This window comes from Echinops telfairi, unplaced genomic scaffold (genome assembly GCF_000313985.2).
Source record: "Echinops telfairi isolate 266 unplaced genomic scaffold, ASM31398v2 ScPeMD7_46;HRSCAF=168, whole genome shotgun sequence".
Lineage (NCBI taxonomy): Eukaryota > Metazoa > Chordata > Mammalia > Afrosoricida > Tenrecidae > Echinops > Echinops telfairi.
This window is the reverse complement of record NW_022103944.1, coordinates 604,818-622,550: the sequence shown is the minus strand read 5'-3', so window position 1 is coordinate 622,550 and position 17,733 is coordinate 604,818. Positions and strand designations below refer to the sequence as shown.

Genomic DNA, 17,733 nt, shown 5'->3' with positions numbered 1-17,733 from the left:
GACCCGGCAGGAGATGGAAAGAGAGGAGCGGTGTCTCTGTTCCTAAGACCATTGAAAAGATGTGTTTTCTGATGGTCTTAGGCGACCCCTGTGAAAGAGCCCTTTGACCCCCCAAAGGGGTCACGACCCACAGGTTGAGAACCGCTGCTCTAGATGGAGGTGAGTTGGAGGGACCGGCACGTGGGAAGACCTAGTGACAGGAAGGCACTTGGAGAGGGAGAATGCGAGGGCAGCCCATCCTGGCAGAGCCAGGTGAGATGAGCCGGGGAGCTGGATGAAGTCCGATCCTTCAGGATTTAGTAGATTCGCTGAGGAGTTTTGTCCGAAGTCCACAGACGTAGAGAGGGAGCGTCCGCACTGCGCTCCCGCTGTTGTCCAACAGACGTTCTCTTTGGGGAGCGCTCAGTCTGTTACCCCCACACAGTCATTGGTCTCTGCTTGATTCCTTTCCTCCTGGAGCGAGTGCTCTGCATCCCTATTGCAGGGGGAAGCCGAATCTACCTGACTCCCTCACTTAATGTTCCCAAAGGCAGCTCCACGGGCTCTTCTCATTGTAAGAGCTTTTTACTTACGGTTCAAGATGGGAGCAGCCTGGGGCTGGAAAAACAAGTCTGAGGGGATCATCAGTGTTCTGGAAGCCTGTGGTGTCCTCAGCCCCGGCTCTGGGTCAGCCCCACTTACAGGCTCCAGGGCACCTCTTCTTCCCAGTGCTGAGCCTACATGGATGGGTTGGCTAGAGTAGAACCAGGCAGAATGTGGTGGACATTCAAAAGGTCCCTAGGCTTGTGTGGGGAAAGGAGTTTGATGGGGGTCTTTGAGTCTGGCAGCTCCACCCAAGGCACCTATTGGAGATTCGAAAGCTCTACTTGATAGGACCTCTCGACAAGATCCCTCCCAATCGCTGGTGAGAGACACCCACCCTATCACATGTGGGGAACGTGTCCTGTAGAGGTTCCCGGGTCCTGGGAGAGCAGAGCTGCAGACTGTAGAACTTAGGTGCCATGACACCTGAACAACACCGCACTGTGGTGCTCAGGTCCAAGACAAAGCACAGGGGGTGTCATGAGTCGTGGCGTGCTGGGAAACCGTGTTGTTTGGTTTGATTGTTATTCCTGCCCCTGCAGGTGACCTGAGCAAAAGATGGCTCAGGGACCTTGGTGAGGGAGCTCAGTCCACACTCTTCAAACTCCTGGAATCAGCCAGAGGTCAGGGACACATCCTGCAAGTGCCATGGGGTGGCCTGGATGAGGAAGGAGTCCAGAGTGTTGGGCAATCTCGCTCTTTCCCAGGGAGGAGGTGCCCGGCTGATTCACAGGGCGGGTCACCAGGTGCTCTCGGTGAGTGTCCTCTCATCTGAGGAGGCTGGTCTCATCTGAGGAGCAGGCTCGGTGGCTCAGAGCTCTGTCCCCTCCTCTCCTGTCTTTTTGTGGGGGTCCTGGGCTTTCCTCCTCTCTCTGGGAAGCCAGAGCCTGAGTGTTGCCATCCCAGGGAGGAAGCGCCCCCCCAGGGAGAAGAGGGTGAAGACCGGAAGAGGCAGCAGGAGGGGCAGGAGGGCAGGCCCAGTCTGACAGGAAGCCAATGAGGATTGAGTTTCCTACAGCCAATGAGGATTTGGGGGCTGGGACAGCACCGGAGCCACAGGTCTTTCTGAGTGAGTATGCTTCTTCTAGAGATGTGCCCTTCAATCAAAGGAACCGGTTTTCTCCTGTCAGAATGTGAACATGGCGGAAAAAGAGTCTCTGGTCCCCCTTCTGCATCCGGGCTTCATGTCCGAGAATGCGCCATGCTAAATCGGCCCCAATGAGCTGGATTTATTCCCGTGCTTCAGTGGCATCTGCCCTCTTCCCTGCACTGGCCCTCACATGTTACTTTGGATTTCTTGGTTCCACAACTCAGCCCTTGCTTCCTGTTCCCGTAAAAACCGTCTTTCAGAGTCTGGTATGGCAGAATGGCTATTGAGATGAAGTAAGCTCACACACGTCAGTGGCCACCCAGGCCTGAGTTGTTCAGGGCGCTGGGAAGGCGTGTGGAGCTTCATTAATCATGTGATGAGCTCCTGAGGTGCCAGGCCAAGGTCCTCAGGATGCTCACAAAGCAGGGGGCAGGGGGCGGGAAGAAGCTTCTGGACGCACCATGTGGGAGGAAGGGCGGGGTTCCAGCTGGGGCTAATCTCCAGGTTAACTGTCAGCATCTCCTCCAGGGACCCAGCTCAGGCTCTCCCCCTAGGTGTCCTGGGAAGACCACGTGATGATGCTTCCAGCACTTTGTGTCTTCTCTGCTCTGAGTCTTGGAGTCTGGGGTGAGTTTCCTTTTGCTGGACCAGAGGACAGATGAGAAGGGTCACTCTTCGGTTCTCATAAAGGAGTCCTTTAAGCACTTGCCCTGGCAAAGAGAGTAGCTGTCTATTTAGGGCACAGGCATTGGACCCGAGTTCGAGTCCTGGCCCTCCCTCTGATAGTGATTTCAAACGAGCCCTCAGTGTCTTTAGACCTTAACTTCCACCTGGAAATTGAGACAAGAGTTATGATTTCCTAAACTCATTCTGTCGGAAGAAAGGCCTGCTCATCTGTGTTAGAAAGGCAGTCAGTGGAAACCCTATGGATCCTCATGCTCCCATCTGCATCCGATCCCGCAGGGGGTGCCCTGGGACCTGGACGCATTTCTTTCCATTGTGCCTCAGTCAGGCTCCACCCGATGGCCATGGACTGCAGCAACAATGAAGCGATTGTGAGGTCTGAATGAGATCGTGCAGGGGGAGGACTTAGCACATGGACAGAGCGAGGGAATAAGTAGCAATGGTGGTTGTATGTGGACTATTAATGTAACCACGATCTCACCTAGAACTTGGGTTTACGCTTGTAAATGAGAGGGGAAGGGTGTCAGGGTACACACCACACCCATCTCCACAGTTCCCCACCTAGGGGCACAGGCTAGCGCATGCCCAAAACCTGCAGGGAAGCCTTGACCCATTCAGATCATCGGAATCCCTTCTCCAACACTCCCACAGTTTACCAAATGGAGAGCTTGGTGGTTTTGAAGACATTTTGATACATTTTCAGGTGGTTTCGCACCAATTGTACATATAGGGGGAGTTCTCTAAAAAAAAGGCTAGTCTGACTATTTAATTGGATCTATGTGTATATGCATATACACACATAACCTTACATATCCACAACAGCTATTTAACAATCGTCCCGGAAGACTGACCTGGGACCACACCATCTGCTGCTCTTTGAAGCAGATCCTTAGTCACCTCCAGGGTGTTTCTCGGAGGGGACTTAGGCATTTGGGGAAGGCAGAGGGGTACTAACGTGCCACTTGCCCCTCCATGATGGCTGGGCTGGGTTCTCTTCGGACTGAGGCAGCGGGGGATGTTCTTTGGCAGGGGATGGCTCCTGGAAGGAAATCCCAACAACAGCCATGTCAGAGAGGCTCCAGTACCTGTTTGGGAACGTTTCCAAGCTCATTGAGGAAGGAAAATTCAGCCTGAAAGGTGAGGAGGCTTGGGGACATGTTGGGGTTTCTCATGTGACCAGATACTTGTCTCAGGGATGGGGACAAAGAGAGTTCAGATCCTGGGAGGAGCACTGGAAAAACTGGCCTGCACCCAGTGGCCTAATTCTGGAAACTCCACTCTGAGGAAGGAGGTCCATTGTTTGTCCTCCGAGAGTCCTCAGTCAGGGTGGGGAGAGACAGTCTGACCAAAAGAAGCTCTCAGACTACAGAGGTGACTCAGGTGGCCCCGAGGAACCCCCTCAGGCAGAGGGCATGATTTTTCCCCAAAGGGGGACCCTCAGGGAAGGACAATGTTGCAGTCCACACCACGGGGGACATCGTCAGGGTGCACAGTGCATTCTGAGAGTGGGTGTTAGTGCTGAAATGGAACTGAAAGAAGGCTGTCCATTCTATGACTTCTTCTGGGAGGAAGGCGAGAGCCCGGGAAGCTTCCTGAAATAGGTCTTGGAGCAGAGCTGGGAAGAAACAAAAGATGGTGCTGGCTGTAGGGAATGTCTTGACATAGGGGAACAAAGCATTTGGGCTTCTCTGGCCAGGGGCAAGCTCGGTGTTGAGGGGAGGACAGTAAAATGAAGAACGGAGGTGAGAAGGGGAGGGTGAGCATGCTTCTGGCCCCTGCCTGGGGCTCTTCCACCACTTAAAGTGGCTCCTGTGGCAGTGATGGGGTAGGATGAACTCTATGACCGGTCTGTGGTTCCCCCCCGCAGATGACTTCCCTATGGTCACTCGCAAGGAGTGGGGGGCAGCAGCTGTCTCCTGTAACACCCAGCTAAGCAGGCCAGTGGACTTCCTTGTCATTCATCACATCCCTGCACTGGAGTGTCACAACCAGACAGGTTGCAGTCAGAGGCTGCGGGAGCTGCAGAACCATCACATCCACAACAATCACTGGTGCGACGTGGCCTACAAGTAAGAGGCTGGGCTCCTGGGCAAAGCTCATCTTCAGGAGGCTTCTCCCACCCCTCTCCTCTCCGTTCTCCTCATTGTCTGGGTTGGATTGCTTCGGTTTTCTATTGACTCCAATATTTGGAAATTCCCCCAAATTCCAAATCTGCCAGAATTTTCTTTGAGGTCTCTATCTCTGAGATGTCTCAAAGGAAGCAAACCATCTCAAGAAATGATAGAAATTGCTATCATCTCTACCCGTCTCCAAACCTGGTCACACAGAACACCACAGGTTACACGTGACTGCCACCTGTAGCAGTGTGTTTGCTCCCGGACAGCTCTGTGAGGTTGTTGGGTGACTATGATGATCTCCAGGTAACGGGGAGGGGCCCAAAGATGAGGTTGTTTGATTTCCTCAAAGCCACACAGCTGCAAAGCTGGGGAACCCAGTGGCCCCAAACTGTTTCTTTGCCCATTTCATGTTCCCTTCCAGCACATGTATGATGCTGTTATGTTGGTGAAGTTGTCTTCCAGCGAATGTTCTAATGGCCGCTCTAGTGGACCCTGTGGGTGCCCAATAACACATGCTCTCAGTCTACCTCTGACTTTGACTACACAGTTCCTGTGCTTGGTAATGGTTTCCCAACTCATTGCCCACTGCCCCTCTTTTTTTCGTTTTCTTTTGAATCAGGGTCTTTCCTTAATACCCTCATGCTTTGATCACATACAGCCCCTGGAAATGGTTGAACATTAATTAATTCTCCTTGGTACAATGACTCCATCCATTCCCTCCATTCTCCCTTGATGCTTTCAGTACCGTTCAATATTGGACCCATATCATCCCTCAACATTGCAATTCAAGGCTTGAAACTTTCCTTCAGTTCCTTCAACTTGAGAAATGCCAAGCAGCTTCCCTTTTGGTTGTCTAACTCCAGGTCTTTGCAATTTTATTATAATATTTTGCTTTGTCCCCTTGAGCCACCAGTTTAAATCTGTTCAGCTCTTTTACTTTATTTCTTCTATTAATTTTAGCTACTCTCCATTCAAGGAGAATTGCCAGAATCACCTGACATCTGTTACCTTCTGGTTGCTTCATCTGTGATAACTTGTCTGGTCTTCAATCATTAGTGTTCAGTGTGTCAAATCTGTTCTTAAGATGACCCGTAAGTTCTGGTGGGATAATCTCAAGGTCATGTTTTTGCTCTTAGGTATGGACTTTTTAAATTTCTTCAGCTTCATCTTGAAGTTGCATATGAATCATGGACGGTATGTTCCACAGTTGGTTTCTGGTCTTGTTCAGTCGATGGCACTGAGCTTCTTCATGGCCTCTTTCCAAGATTTAATCGAGTTGATTCATGGGTATTCTATCCAGCAGGGTGCATGTGTATAGTCACCATTTATGTTATAGAAAAATGGTACTTGTATTGAGTATCACTGCAGTTTTTCTTGCAAAATTTCATTATGTGATCCCTGGCAGCATTTCTATTACCAAGGCCACTTTTGCCAATTTGTTTTTGTCTGGGGTAGACTAGAGAAACAAATCCAGAGACAGTCATATGTGTATAAGAAAGCACTTTATATACAAGAGCTATTGAATATTGAGAAAATATCCCAGCCCAGTCCAGATCAAGTCCATAAGTCTGGTATTAGCTCATATGTCTGATGCCAATTTATAAAGTCCTCTTCAGACTCATGCAACACATGCCATGACACCAAATGCAGGAAGATCACAAGCCAGTGGGTGGGAAGTCTTATGGATCCAGTGATAGTAGAAGTATCTCAGCACTGGTCGGAGTCTCCACGTGGCTCCTTCATCTCCAGGGCTCTAGCATAGCTTCATGTGCTTTGTCAGCAAGCATGTCATGCAGGGAGTGCGTGTGTGCCCCGCCTCCAGTGAGCTGTTTATTTTCTTAGCGCCTCCAAATGAGGGCATCAAGCTGCGACTTGATTGACAGGCTAAACTCCACCCCTTCACTCTTAAGTCTCAAATTGACAACAGATTATGTAACTACCACACAACTGCTTCTCCTCTTCTTTGTTTCCAACTTTACATTTCTATCACCAGCAACTATCATGGCATCTTGAGTACATGTTTGATCACTTTCAGACTGATGAAGTTGGTAAAAATGTTCACTTTCTTTATCTTGGGCATCAGTGGGTTGTACATAAATTTGTATCATCATAGTATTGTGTGAGGAACAGAAGGATTTCTCTTAAGTTGTCTCCCCAAAATATATACCAGACTTAGCTGCTTGAGAATGACTATTCTTTAGGCAGTGAAAGTAGGTCAAAGGTTATTCTCCTTAACACCGGCCATCTATAGTGGCTAGACTATTAGTCTGACTCACCCTAAATAAGACCCACTCCCTTCTGATAAGGATAATGGTGGTCTGTTTACTTGCAGGAGATACCAGAGAGGGCAAACCCGCCCAAGGATGACCAAGGTTAGATGGTCATTATCAGCTGTCTAGATCAAGCGGACACCATTGTTATTCCCACAACAAATGTGGGCACACCCCTAGGTGATTCCCCTCCTATTGATTGTATTACCTATGTTAATATCCCTCCCGGTGACTCAGGTTATTGTCCGCTATCAGGGAACTTGCATGCCTCCCAGACTAGTAATTGTCTGCTTTATTGTATGAGACACCAGAATGATCAAACTTGTTCAAGAATGAAATGTATTGCCCCTTTCTGTGATGTATGACTCTGTAATCAGGTCCCCCTAAAGTGATATGATGCATGGTTAGCAATAAATAATGAGGCTCCCTGGTTCTCGGGAGGGTGGCCGGAGAAGGTGACTAAGGAGGATGAAGCAGCGGCTTCTTCTCTGACGGTTAAGCCCCCTCCACGAGGACCATCAAGCCTAGCTGAGGTGAGCTATGCTACCATGAATTGCGTCTGACTCCTTTACTTGACTCCATCCTTTAACTCTCATGCTCTCTATGACTTTACTATAATCTCTACTTCTTATCGCTGTACAATTGTGCCTACCGAACCTGTGATGTTTTGTGGGGTTCCCTCTTCCCCTTAACCCCACAGTATTGACTGATCATCCTTATAGGTTTATGGATATTATCCTATCACTAACAGCATTGTATTTCAAGATAGATCTCTAAAGGTTCTTTTTAATAACGATTAGGATGCCATTCCTCTTTCATCTGTCATTCCCAGCTCAGTAGATCTCATGATTATCAATTTCAAAATGCCCAATAACAGTTTATGTCAGCTCACAAATGCCTAGGATATTGATCTTTATGTGTTCCATATTTTTGATGATGTCCGATTTTCCTAGATTGATATTTCATATACACTACATTCTGATTTTTAACGAATGCTTACAGCTATTTCTCTTCTTTTCTTTTTCTGGAGGCCCCACTGGTATGCAGCTATTTCTTTTCATCTTGAGTTGTACCACATTCAGAAATCTATGTCCTGCAAGCTTTGATCGACTCATGACTATTTTATTGCTGAAGGGGAATTAATGTTCCTCCAGGGGACAGGTATGGGTGGATCCATTCTTCATCTTCCGGTTCTTCTGAGGCTCAATTCTAAAGTACACAAATTTGGTAATTCTTTGGATCACCCGAGAAGATGGAGACCTGGCTGCCCTCACAGAGCCAGCCTGACTCTGCATGCTTTGGGGAGGCTCTACCCTCTGACTCCCTCACTCCGACTTCTGGTATCTTCCCACTGCCTACCTCCAAGCCCTCGTTTCAGGCTCTACTTCATGGGAAGTCCATCGAAGACGGTGTCTCTGATGGTGAGAAATCCAATGAACAGCAGGTGCGGATTTAGCAGGCTGCGTGCATTGTGGAGGCAGGGGGAAAGTCACATTTTTAAAAGTGTGGAGGCTGAGAAGATTCTTACACTGTGTGATTGAGTTTGTGTTCGAGGTGCCAGAAGTTTTTCTTCCAAAGATGCAAAATAATTTGTATAAAATACAGTTGTTTGCAGAGGAGTGGGCTCTTCTTAATTCTAAGAACTAGTAGCAATAACTTGGTCTACCTGTTCTTTGGAAAGAGTTCGTGCAAATTTTTCTTTGAGAACCCATTTTCAGTATTCCTTCCTCTGAGGATGGGGCAACTGGTTTCCTCGAACAGGACAAAGCATGATAGCAGACATTCAATCTATATTTTCTTGCTCCACAGTTTCCTGGTTGGGGATGATGGTAGGGTGTACGAAGGTGTTGGTTGGAAAGTCCAAGGCTGGCATACTCAAGGCTACAGCAACATCTCCCTGGGCTTTGCTTATTTCGGCACCAAGGAAGGTAATGGTCTTCTTGGCTGACCCTCGTTCAAAAAGTTGTGTCCACTTCACTTATGCCCTTGTGTCAACACTTTGTTGTCTCTCCCCTTTTTCTGATGATCCACTTCTTTTGGACTTCTCTTCTCTCTAGTCTACCGTTAAATGACATTCCTTTTTTATTTTTGACAGTTCTATCGGCATCTAATTCACACATCATACAGTTCAATAGTTCAGTCACATCAAGAAGAGCTGTACAAACATCACCGCTATCAGTGTCAGGACGTTTTCTTCTATCTTGTACTTGTGGTTATTGGCTCCCCGTTTCTACCCCCCATCCCCCAACCTCTCCTGCCATACCTCCAAGGAACCAAGTAATCTGGTTACTGTCTCTGCAGACTTACCTATCCTGAATTTCATATACAGGAAAAGTGTGAACAAACAAACAAAACCACTAACAAGAATAACAAAGTAAAACAGATCATTATTGTAACAACCATCTTGAGGTCTCCAGTCCCTGAAATATTTTTCACTTTCTTCTGTCTATTGTTCCTCTCCCACGTCTGTCCTACATGCTCACTCTAGGATCAAGACATTGAATGGGCACGTCCTTCACTGTAGACACAAGTCTTGTCCATATGCTTTCTCATTTTCCTCTTTTAGGACCGACTGAGATCATACAGATAGTTATCATGATCCCGATTACATAAAGGTGTAGCCCGAGTCCAGGAGAGGCAAATGACCCAAATGGACGCAGCTATAAGGAGAGGAATCAGAGCACGATGTTGCCAGGCCCTGATGCATCTGTTTCCAGCAGATTCGAGGGCTGTTTGTGTTCCACTTGGTCTTGCTCTCATTGTCACTCAGAGCAACCTGGGTGTCCACTTGTTGGCTGTGGTATCTTGAGCAAATTATTTAATTTCTTGGAATCTTAATATCTTCTTCATGATTATTAGAGGTCAATAATAATATCTATGTACTTATATATAGAGGTGTATAGTAAGAATTAAATGAAAGAGAAAAAAAGAATTAAATGATTAATCCAAGTTAAGAGACTGGTATGTGCCAGGGTCCCACCTGGCACATAGACAAGAAATTCCCACCTGCCCAGATGGTGGTCCTGAGGATTATGCTGCCTCTCAGCTTTTTAGAGGGAGAATCGGTGAAGCCTTGACAGGTCCTTTCTTCCCAGGCCACTGGAAGCTCTTCCCAGGTGCATCCTGGATACTTTAGTGTCTCCAACCTGGGAGAGCTTCCTTCCCACTGTTCCCTCCAAGTGCTATGTGGGGAATGGCAGAACACTTCATCGTCTTCCCTCAGTTCCTCTGAAATCAAACCAGACCTATGTACCTCACAGATCGCTCTCTTTCAGGCCACAGTCCTAACCCCACTGCCCTGTCTGCCATGGAGGGCCTAATCTCTTATGCTGTCCAGAAGACCCATCTGTCACCCAGGTACCTTCAGCCACTTTTGGTGGAAGGAGAGAACTGTCTGGTGTCGCCACAGCAGAGAGGTTTGAAGAAAGGTAAGACATTCAACTCCACCCTGCCTTCCTTCCAGAGGTTTCCGTTATTAGTCCCAAGTGCTATTGGGAGTGACCTCTCCACTCTGTTTCTTACTGGCTTCCTTCTGATGGGGGCATTTGCCACCCAACTCCATTCAGAAAGACCTTCCAGGATGCCTCTTTGTCCTTAGATTCGGAGAAAGCTAGAGCCATGGCACAATTATTACTGAGTCCTGAGTATACACATCCAAATCCCTGCCCTCATGAAGTTTCAATCTAGAAGGCCAAGAATGGCAATAAGACACACAAGGAAAATGTTTGGTAGACTATGTGGTAAAAAGGGATATGGAAAGGGAAAAAACCAACCATGTATACACATATGTCTATATTCACACCTGTGTATACAAACAGATATCTTTCTGATTTTAAAACTAGAACAATACTAAAATATTGACAGCAAACTCAAGTCACCAGTTATATAGACTTGATAGAATTTTCCACAATTCAGGTAATAAAACGTAGATATGATTTTTGGCTAAACAAATAGCAACATCAAAAACAGTAATATTAATAAGTGTTTTAAGTCCTTTGTTGAATTTCATAAAGTTTACTTTCAATTAGCTTTATTTTGTTAAAACACTGAAAAAATTGATTTACATATGTGTATATGTACATAAACAACACCCCCCACCCCACTCCCGCCCAATCCTTCAGATAAATAATGATATGCAGTGTGTCCATGGAAGACAGTATTAGTGTCTCCTTAGGGCCAATACTCCCACTGTCCTATTGGTTGTTTCAAAATCTATAACTCTCTGGTTCATGGCTGTTGAATCAATTGGTGCAAACATAAGCCACTTCAACCAAAAAAGCAGAGCCGTTACTGTTAAGTCTAATTCTACTCCTTTGTTAGTTCTGCTTCTGGGTGGAAATCTTTACAGAAGCACATAGCCTGGCCTTTTCCCTGCAGCACTGCTGGGTGGGTTTGAGCCACCAATCTTCGGGTTATTAATTAGGCACAAAGCATTTGTGCCACCCAAGGACCTCCATGAGCCATCCTGAGAGCTGTTGAGCTCTCTTGAATCCCAGTGCCAGGCTCAGCCCAACGGGGGATGGGGGTCTTACAAGGAGACTTTGTAGGATTTCAGTCGTAGGTGGTTGACCGAAGGGTCAGGTACATGAATCCCATGCCCATGTGTGTTTTGCTCCACAATAGCTTGCCCCAGCATTGTTACGCGGTCTGACTGGGAAGCCAGGAAGTCCCACTGCCCCAGGATGAGCCTTCCAGCTAAGTATGTTATCATCAGCCACACCTCTGCGAGGACCTGCACTGTTTCTGATGAGTGTCGCATCCTGGTCCGAGATACGCAGTCCCACTTCATGGACAGACAAGGCACATGCGACATCGGGCCCAAGTAAGTGGACCCAAGAACAAATGGGCTTTATTTTCCTTTGGGGCAGAAACAGAATGTTAAAAGACAGAGGAAAGGAAACAAATCTATCTTGAGCATTCACCCTATGAGAGTGCTTTATGTGTGACCACAGTGGCCAGATAGGTGACAGCTGTGGTGGAGAGAAGGCATTAAAGGGCTCAGTGGAGGTTAAGAGCTAATGACCAGGGTGTTGGGGTACATAAGAAGGGCATTTGGAAGATAGCCTTGGTCAGCTTTTCAATGGGCAGATGGAACAGGTGGGCTGATGTCCATATTCCTGTGTGGGCCAATGGGTGGTTTGGTGATGGTATCTTTCACCAAGATGGGGAATCAAGAAAAAGGAGATCAGGTAGGGACAAGGGTGGGTCCAGTGTGAACATGTGGACTTTTATAGTTGGCAATTGAAGCTAAGGAATGGGTGGGCTATTCCTCTGAGAATATGCTGAGTAAGAAGAGTAGAGGGCTTAGGGCAACAGAATGAGACACCTCACTTAAGAAAAAGGTAAGCAGAGAATATTGGAGGAAAAGATTGAAAGTCTGAGGAGTCAAAGAGGGAACAGTCAGAGAAGAAGAAATCCAAGAGAGTGTGCTGTGATGGGGGTAACGGGACTAGACAGTTTGGGGAAGGTGAGGAGGGACCCCAGGGTCAAATGCAAAGAGAGAGGTCAAGTCAGGTAAGCTTTGAAATGCATATGCTGTATTGAAGTGGTTAAGAGGTCACGGCTTCCTTGGAGTTGTGTGAGCAGAACAAGGACATGCTGCATGGTCAGGAAAGGTGTGCATCAGGGTTGCATGCTGTCAGCACACTTATTCAATCTGTATGTAGAACAAATGATCAGAGACGTTGGATTGTATGAAGAAGGGCTCAGTAGCATGACTGGAGGAAGGCTTATTCATAACCTTCCACACATAGATGACACAACCTTGCTTGTTGAAACTGAGAAGGTCTTGAAGCCATGGCTGATGAGGATCAAGGATTGTAACCTTCAGGGTGGATGGCAGCTCAATGTCAAGAAGACAAAATGCTCACACTGGACCAGTAGGTAACATTGTAATCAACAGAGAAAAGACTGAAGTTGTCAAGGATTTCATCTTGCTTGGATTCACAATCAACACCCATGGAAGCTGCAGTCAAGAGATCAAATAATTCATTGCATTGGGTAAACCTACTGCACAAGACCTCTGTAGAGTATTGAAAAGCAAAGATGTTACATTGAACATTAAGGTGCACCTGACTCAATCCGTGGTATTTTCAATTGTCTTAAACGTATGTGACAGTTGGACATTGCAGGATTGAAGCATTTGAATGATGGTGCCAGCAAAGAATATTGAAAAGTACCATGGACTGCCAAAAGAACAAATAAGTCTGTCTTGGAAGAAATGCAGTTCGAATGCTCTTTTGAGGCAAGGATGGTGAGACTTTGTCTCGTGTACTTTGGGCGAGTTGTCAGCAGAGACAAGTCCTTGGAGAAGGGCATCACGCTCGGTAAAGTACTGAGGCAGCAAAAAACAGGTAGACGGTTGACAAGATGGAATGATGCAGTGGCTGCATGGATGGCCTCACAAGTGAGAACAATTGTGATTATAGCACAGGACCAACTTCCTTTTGTTGTACCCGGAGTGCCTATGAGTCATAGCCATCTCAAGGGCACCCAACACCAGCAATAACAACCACAACAACCAGCAGACACTCAAATCAACAGCCATCCTCCAGTGTGAGCTGCTGGACCAGGGTAGCATTTTCTTACTTGTCTCTTTAATGGAGAGCGTAGCTCTCAATAGGTGATCCATGTGTAATGAGCACAGGTCAGCATGAATGAAGCATACCGATCTTTCTCTTTCCTTGCTCTTCTAGCTTCCTTGTGGGCCAGGATGGGATCGTCTACGAAGGGACAGGATGGAAAGTGCAGGGCTCGCACACTGCTGGCTATAATGACATTGCCCTGGGCATTGCCTTCATGGGTACCTTCACAGGTCAGTAGATGCTCTGCGCAGTATTGCACGGTGTTCGAGGGACTGTAGCTGAGAGACTTGAAAGACAAAGGTATCGGACTCAACACGGGTCATACTAAGGTCTATCTATGCTGAAATGCCCAGCTTCAAACTTGACATTTAAATGATGTGTGACAGAGGTCACCGAGGAATACGAACCCGAAGTCTACTTCCCTCTCATTTGGCCCATTGTCTCTTTCTTCTCCTACCCAACGTCCACACAGAGCAAGCAGGCATGATCTTTCTGCATAATTTTAGTTATGACAGCAAATGCAGCTCTTTTATGATTAACATGACAACAGTAGGAGAGCACTCCGCCTTATTTCTTAAAGCCAAAAATTAGTTCCTCTTTCTGCACATGATGGATTGGCATTGTTCAGGGTTCTTGTCCAGAGTTTTTCAGACTCAGAGGCCTCTTGATGAACCTCTGGGAAGGGGAGGTTGTGTCAGTGGGCCTGGTTCAGGCTCAGATGAATAAAGGCATTGTGTGCGTGCATGGGTACGTGTCAAGAATATGCCGGGGTGGGGTGGGGTGGGGTGGAGGTGGTATAGGACTGGGCATGTAAAGTGTGCTGGAAATACCTTGTCTAACCCAGGGTTTATTGGCTTGGGCACTATTGATATCTTGGATCAGAGAATCTTTACGGTGGGAACTGCCTTGTGTGCTGTAGAAGGATGAACGGTGTCTCTGTGCTTACTCAGCAGATGCCAGCAGCAAACCACTCCTCACCCCTTTCAATTTCCACTCTCCCAATATCTCCAGATATCAAAAATTGTGGCTTAGAGACCTAAATTTTCCTTGTTGAAAACTTGGGGCGACATTAGGCTAATTAGACTAAACTTTAGCCACACACCAAGGTTTTGAACATCTGCAGAGTATATCAAACTCTGGCCTTCTAATTCAGGTTTCTCCAGGGAAGCTGTGAAAAGGTTATTTAACTTAACTTCTTTTGGAGGGTGTGTGTGTGTGTGTGTGTGTGTGTGTGTGTGTGAAGAACTTTGGCATCAAGGACTCTGAGATCCTGACCGGGTTTTATGTTTGTCTGTGGGATAATTGCTTTGGTTGGCAATATAATAGCTTGGTGATGGTGACAGTGGTGGCGGTGGTGATGGTGCTGTGCAGGGATCTGTCCTGGTGCAGGTGTGGAGTCCTGGTATCATCTGGCCAACAGTGATTGGCAGTCCAACCTTGTCTTTCAGGGAATCCACCCAATGCTGCCGCGCTGGAGGCCACCCAGAACCTGATCCAGTGTGCCATGGACAAGGGGTATTTGACTCCCAACTATCTACTTGTGGGCCAGAGTGATGTCGAGAATACGCTGTCTCCTGGGAAGGCTCTGTACAATATCATCAGCACTTGGCCTCATTTCAAGCACTGAGGGGCCCTGCTCTTTTTGACGCTGCTCCTTCTGCTTCAATGCCTATGACTCCTTGGTCCTCTCCTCTCCTCCATCCTGCTCTAGGCCCCTGCCAACCTGCCAGCCCCAATGTCTCTTCTCTGAGGTTCCTATGATCATGTCTCTCCTGCTCATTTCCAGACCCCCTTGCCCCCCACCAAAAAAAATCCCAAACTCACTGCCAATGAGGTGATGCCAACTCATAGTGACCCTATAGGATAGGATAGGACTGCCCGTGTGAGTTTCCTGGATGGTCACTAGTTAGAGGAGTAGAGAACCATGTCTTTCTCCCAAGGAGTGGCTGGTGGTTTTGAAGTGCTAACCTTGAAGTTAATAGCTCAATATGTAACTGTTATACCATCAGGGCTCCTTCCAGTGGTTTCCAAATGCCCCACAGCTGGGCATTAACCACCCTCTGAGTCTGGGGCCAAACTCCCTCTCCTCATCTTGCTCTCCCGTCCACACCCACCTCCTCAGTCAGGTAGTTTGACAGCCGGTCCCTGCTTCATTTTCTTTCCCTCTGGACTTCTCTCTCTGCCTGGTGTCTGCCTGCAGCCCCACTCCGCACACAGGACCAGAGCCATCTCACCCACGGATTGTGCATATCTGCATGCAGCTTTATTTAAAGATTCTTTGATTACTTATATATGTGCCTGTTTGTTTGTTTTTTACTGGGCTGTGAGCATCTTGAGGGAAGAAACTTGTCTTCCTGGCTCTGCCTCCCCACTGCCTGAGCAGACCATGAATTTGACAGGCATTTCACACAGGTGTTTGCTTGTTGGAGGAATGTTGAATCACTAGATGGACATCTCTGATCACTTCTCCAATCAGCTCCATCATCCCCTCCGGCAGCAGTCTTCCAGGACAGCCTGGCATCCTGCAGTAACCTCCTCAATTCACGTCCTCCCAGAGTGAGGCTCAGGCAGGTCCTGGGGGGTCTCTCTGTAATGACTGTTGTGGCAATAAGGTAGCAGCTCTCAACCTGTGGGTCGAGACCCCTTTGGGGGTGGAAAGACCCTTTCACAGGGGTCACTTAAGACCATCGGAAAACACATAAATATTTCACAGTATATTAGTACATGAGTGCATCTCAGATCCTTACATGATGATTCATACCAGTAGCAAAATTACAATTATGAAGTAGCAACAAAAATAAATGTTTTAGTTGGGGGTCACCACAACATGAGAACTATATTAAAGGGCCACGGCATTAGGAAGGTTGAGAACCACTGCTCTAAGTTTTCATCCCTCACCACCCAGAGCTCCCTGACGGTGGGCACATGAGCACACTCCAGGGCCCAGGACAGGGCTGTGTACACAGCTGCTCAGGGCTGCTCTCCTGCACCTCGGGGACCACTGGCTACTGGCCTGGCCATTGAACTGGGTGGGACCCAGAACCTTGGAGCTCTGAAGCCCTCACTGCTGCCTAGGCGCCTGCCTCCACCCACTCAGTTGGGGACAGATGATGTGCTAATTATTGGAAGTGCAGGAACTGCTTCATGCTTTCTTTCTGACGCTGATCTGAAACGGGGGAAGGAAGGAAGGTGAAGAGGAGGAAGGAGAAAATAGGTAGAAGTCATGAATGGACTCTGTTTGGTTTTCAAAAATAGCTATCTCTCCATTTGCAGCATATTTTTGGTTTTAGTACGTTTCTTCAATCATTGCAACCACAGCCATAACAGGCCCCATGTAGTGCTTTAGTAATCACTTGTCAAAATGTCTGTCATGATTATCTAACGGTGCGGTAACAGTAATGCCCTGAGTGGTGGCTCTAAAGAACAAAAATCTATTTTCTTGCAATTCTGCTCAAAATCCAAATCAGGGTCTCAGTTGTGCTGAAACCCTTTGTAAACTTTTCTTCTGCTTTCTCGTGTCTGCTGGAGACCCTTGGCATTCCCTCCTGTGTGTGTCTCTCTCTCTGTGGGGGCTGGGGTGGGGTGGGGGGTGGGCGGGACTGGACGGAGAGAGAGAGAGATTTGATTTGGGACTCACTTTGCTCTGCTGTGAATTTATTAACATAACAAAACACACCTCACTGCCAGGCAGTAATAGTTACAGCTGCAGGGATTACGGTTTTAACATAAAGTTTGGGGGATTCGATTCAATTAATCACAAGGACCTCATGGACACTTACTTGGTTAAATGGCCTCACATAATTGTGGAGGGTTGCAAGCAGGGACGAGATGATTTCCACCCCCTTTTCTAAAGAAACCAAATGATCCAGAGAAACTTGGGTTTCCTGACCCCTAGAACCTGGAAGCAAAGCTGTCAGGATATCATGTTTTCAGTGCTTCCTGCCAACCAAGCACTTCCTGTCTAGGGGAGGTCTTTCCACTAACAAGTGCAGGCAGGAAGTCCATTGAGAAGGAGGGCTGAATTCTGGAAGGTAGCACCACGCACTGAACCAGGATTTCGTGTCCCGCCTGACAGGCTCCATAGCAGATGGCCTGCCTCTGGTCTCATTCTCTCTAGTCTGGTTCCATTTCTAAGGACTTGGCTCTTCCTTCTTCCAGTGATGGTTTTCCAGAGGAGACTAAGCCCTGGTGCTGTAGTGGGCTATTCATGGGCTACTAACCACGAGGTCAGTGGTTTGAAACCAGCGCCTACTCTATGGGAAAAAGATGAGGCTGCCAGCTCCTGTAAGGATCTAGGAAACTCAACGGAGCAGTCCTACTCTGGCTTTAGGGTCACTATGAGTCAGAGTAGGGGACCTGGTGGCATAGTGGTTACTTGTTGGGCTGAGATCCACAAGATGAGCAGT

At 47.5% G+C, this 17,733-nt stretch overlaps 1 protein-coding gene across 2 annotated transcripts; it reads left to right on the top strand.

The window, feature by feature from the left end:
- Positions 1-3,420: 3,420 nt before the first annotated feature.
- LOC101649269 (peptidoglycan recognition protein 4) lies at positions 3,421-14,954 on the top strand. Of its 2 annotated transcripts, none has more exons than XM_013008621.1 (7): positions 3,421-3,478; positions 4,215-4,425; positions 8,553-8,671; positions 10,019-10,171; positions 11,367-11,565; positions 13,439-13,557; positions 14,776-14,954. In XM_013008621.1, the coding sequence occupies exons 1-7, from the start codon at positions 3,421-3,423 to the stop codon at positions 14,952-14,954; spliced, it is 1,038 nt and encodes a 345-aa protein (XP_012864075.1). The 2 variants fall into 2 exon arrangements, with proteins under 2 accessions (XP_012864075.1, XP_012864074.1); XM_013008620.1 differs by having other exon boundaries at positions 3,421-3,493; positions 4,224-4,425.
- The last annotated feature ends 2,779 nt before the right edge of the window (positions 14,955-17,733 follow it).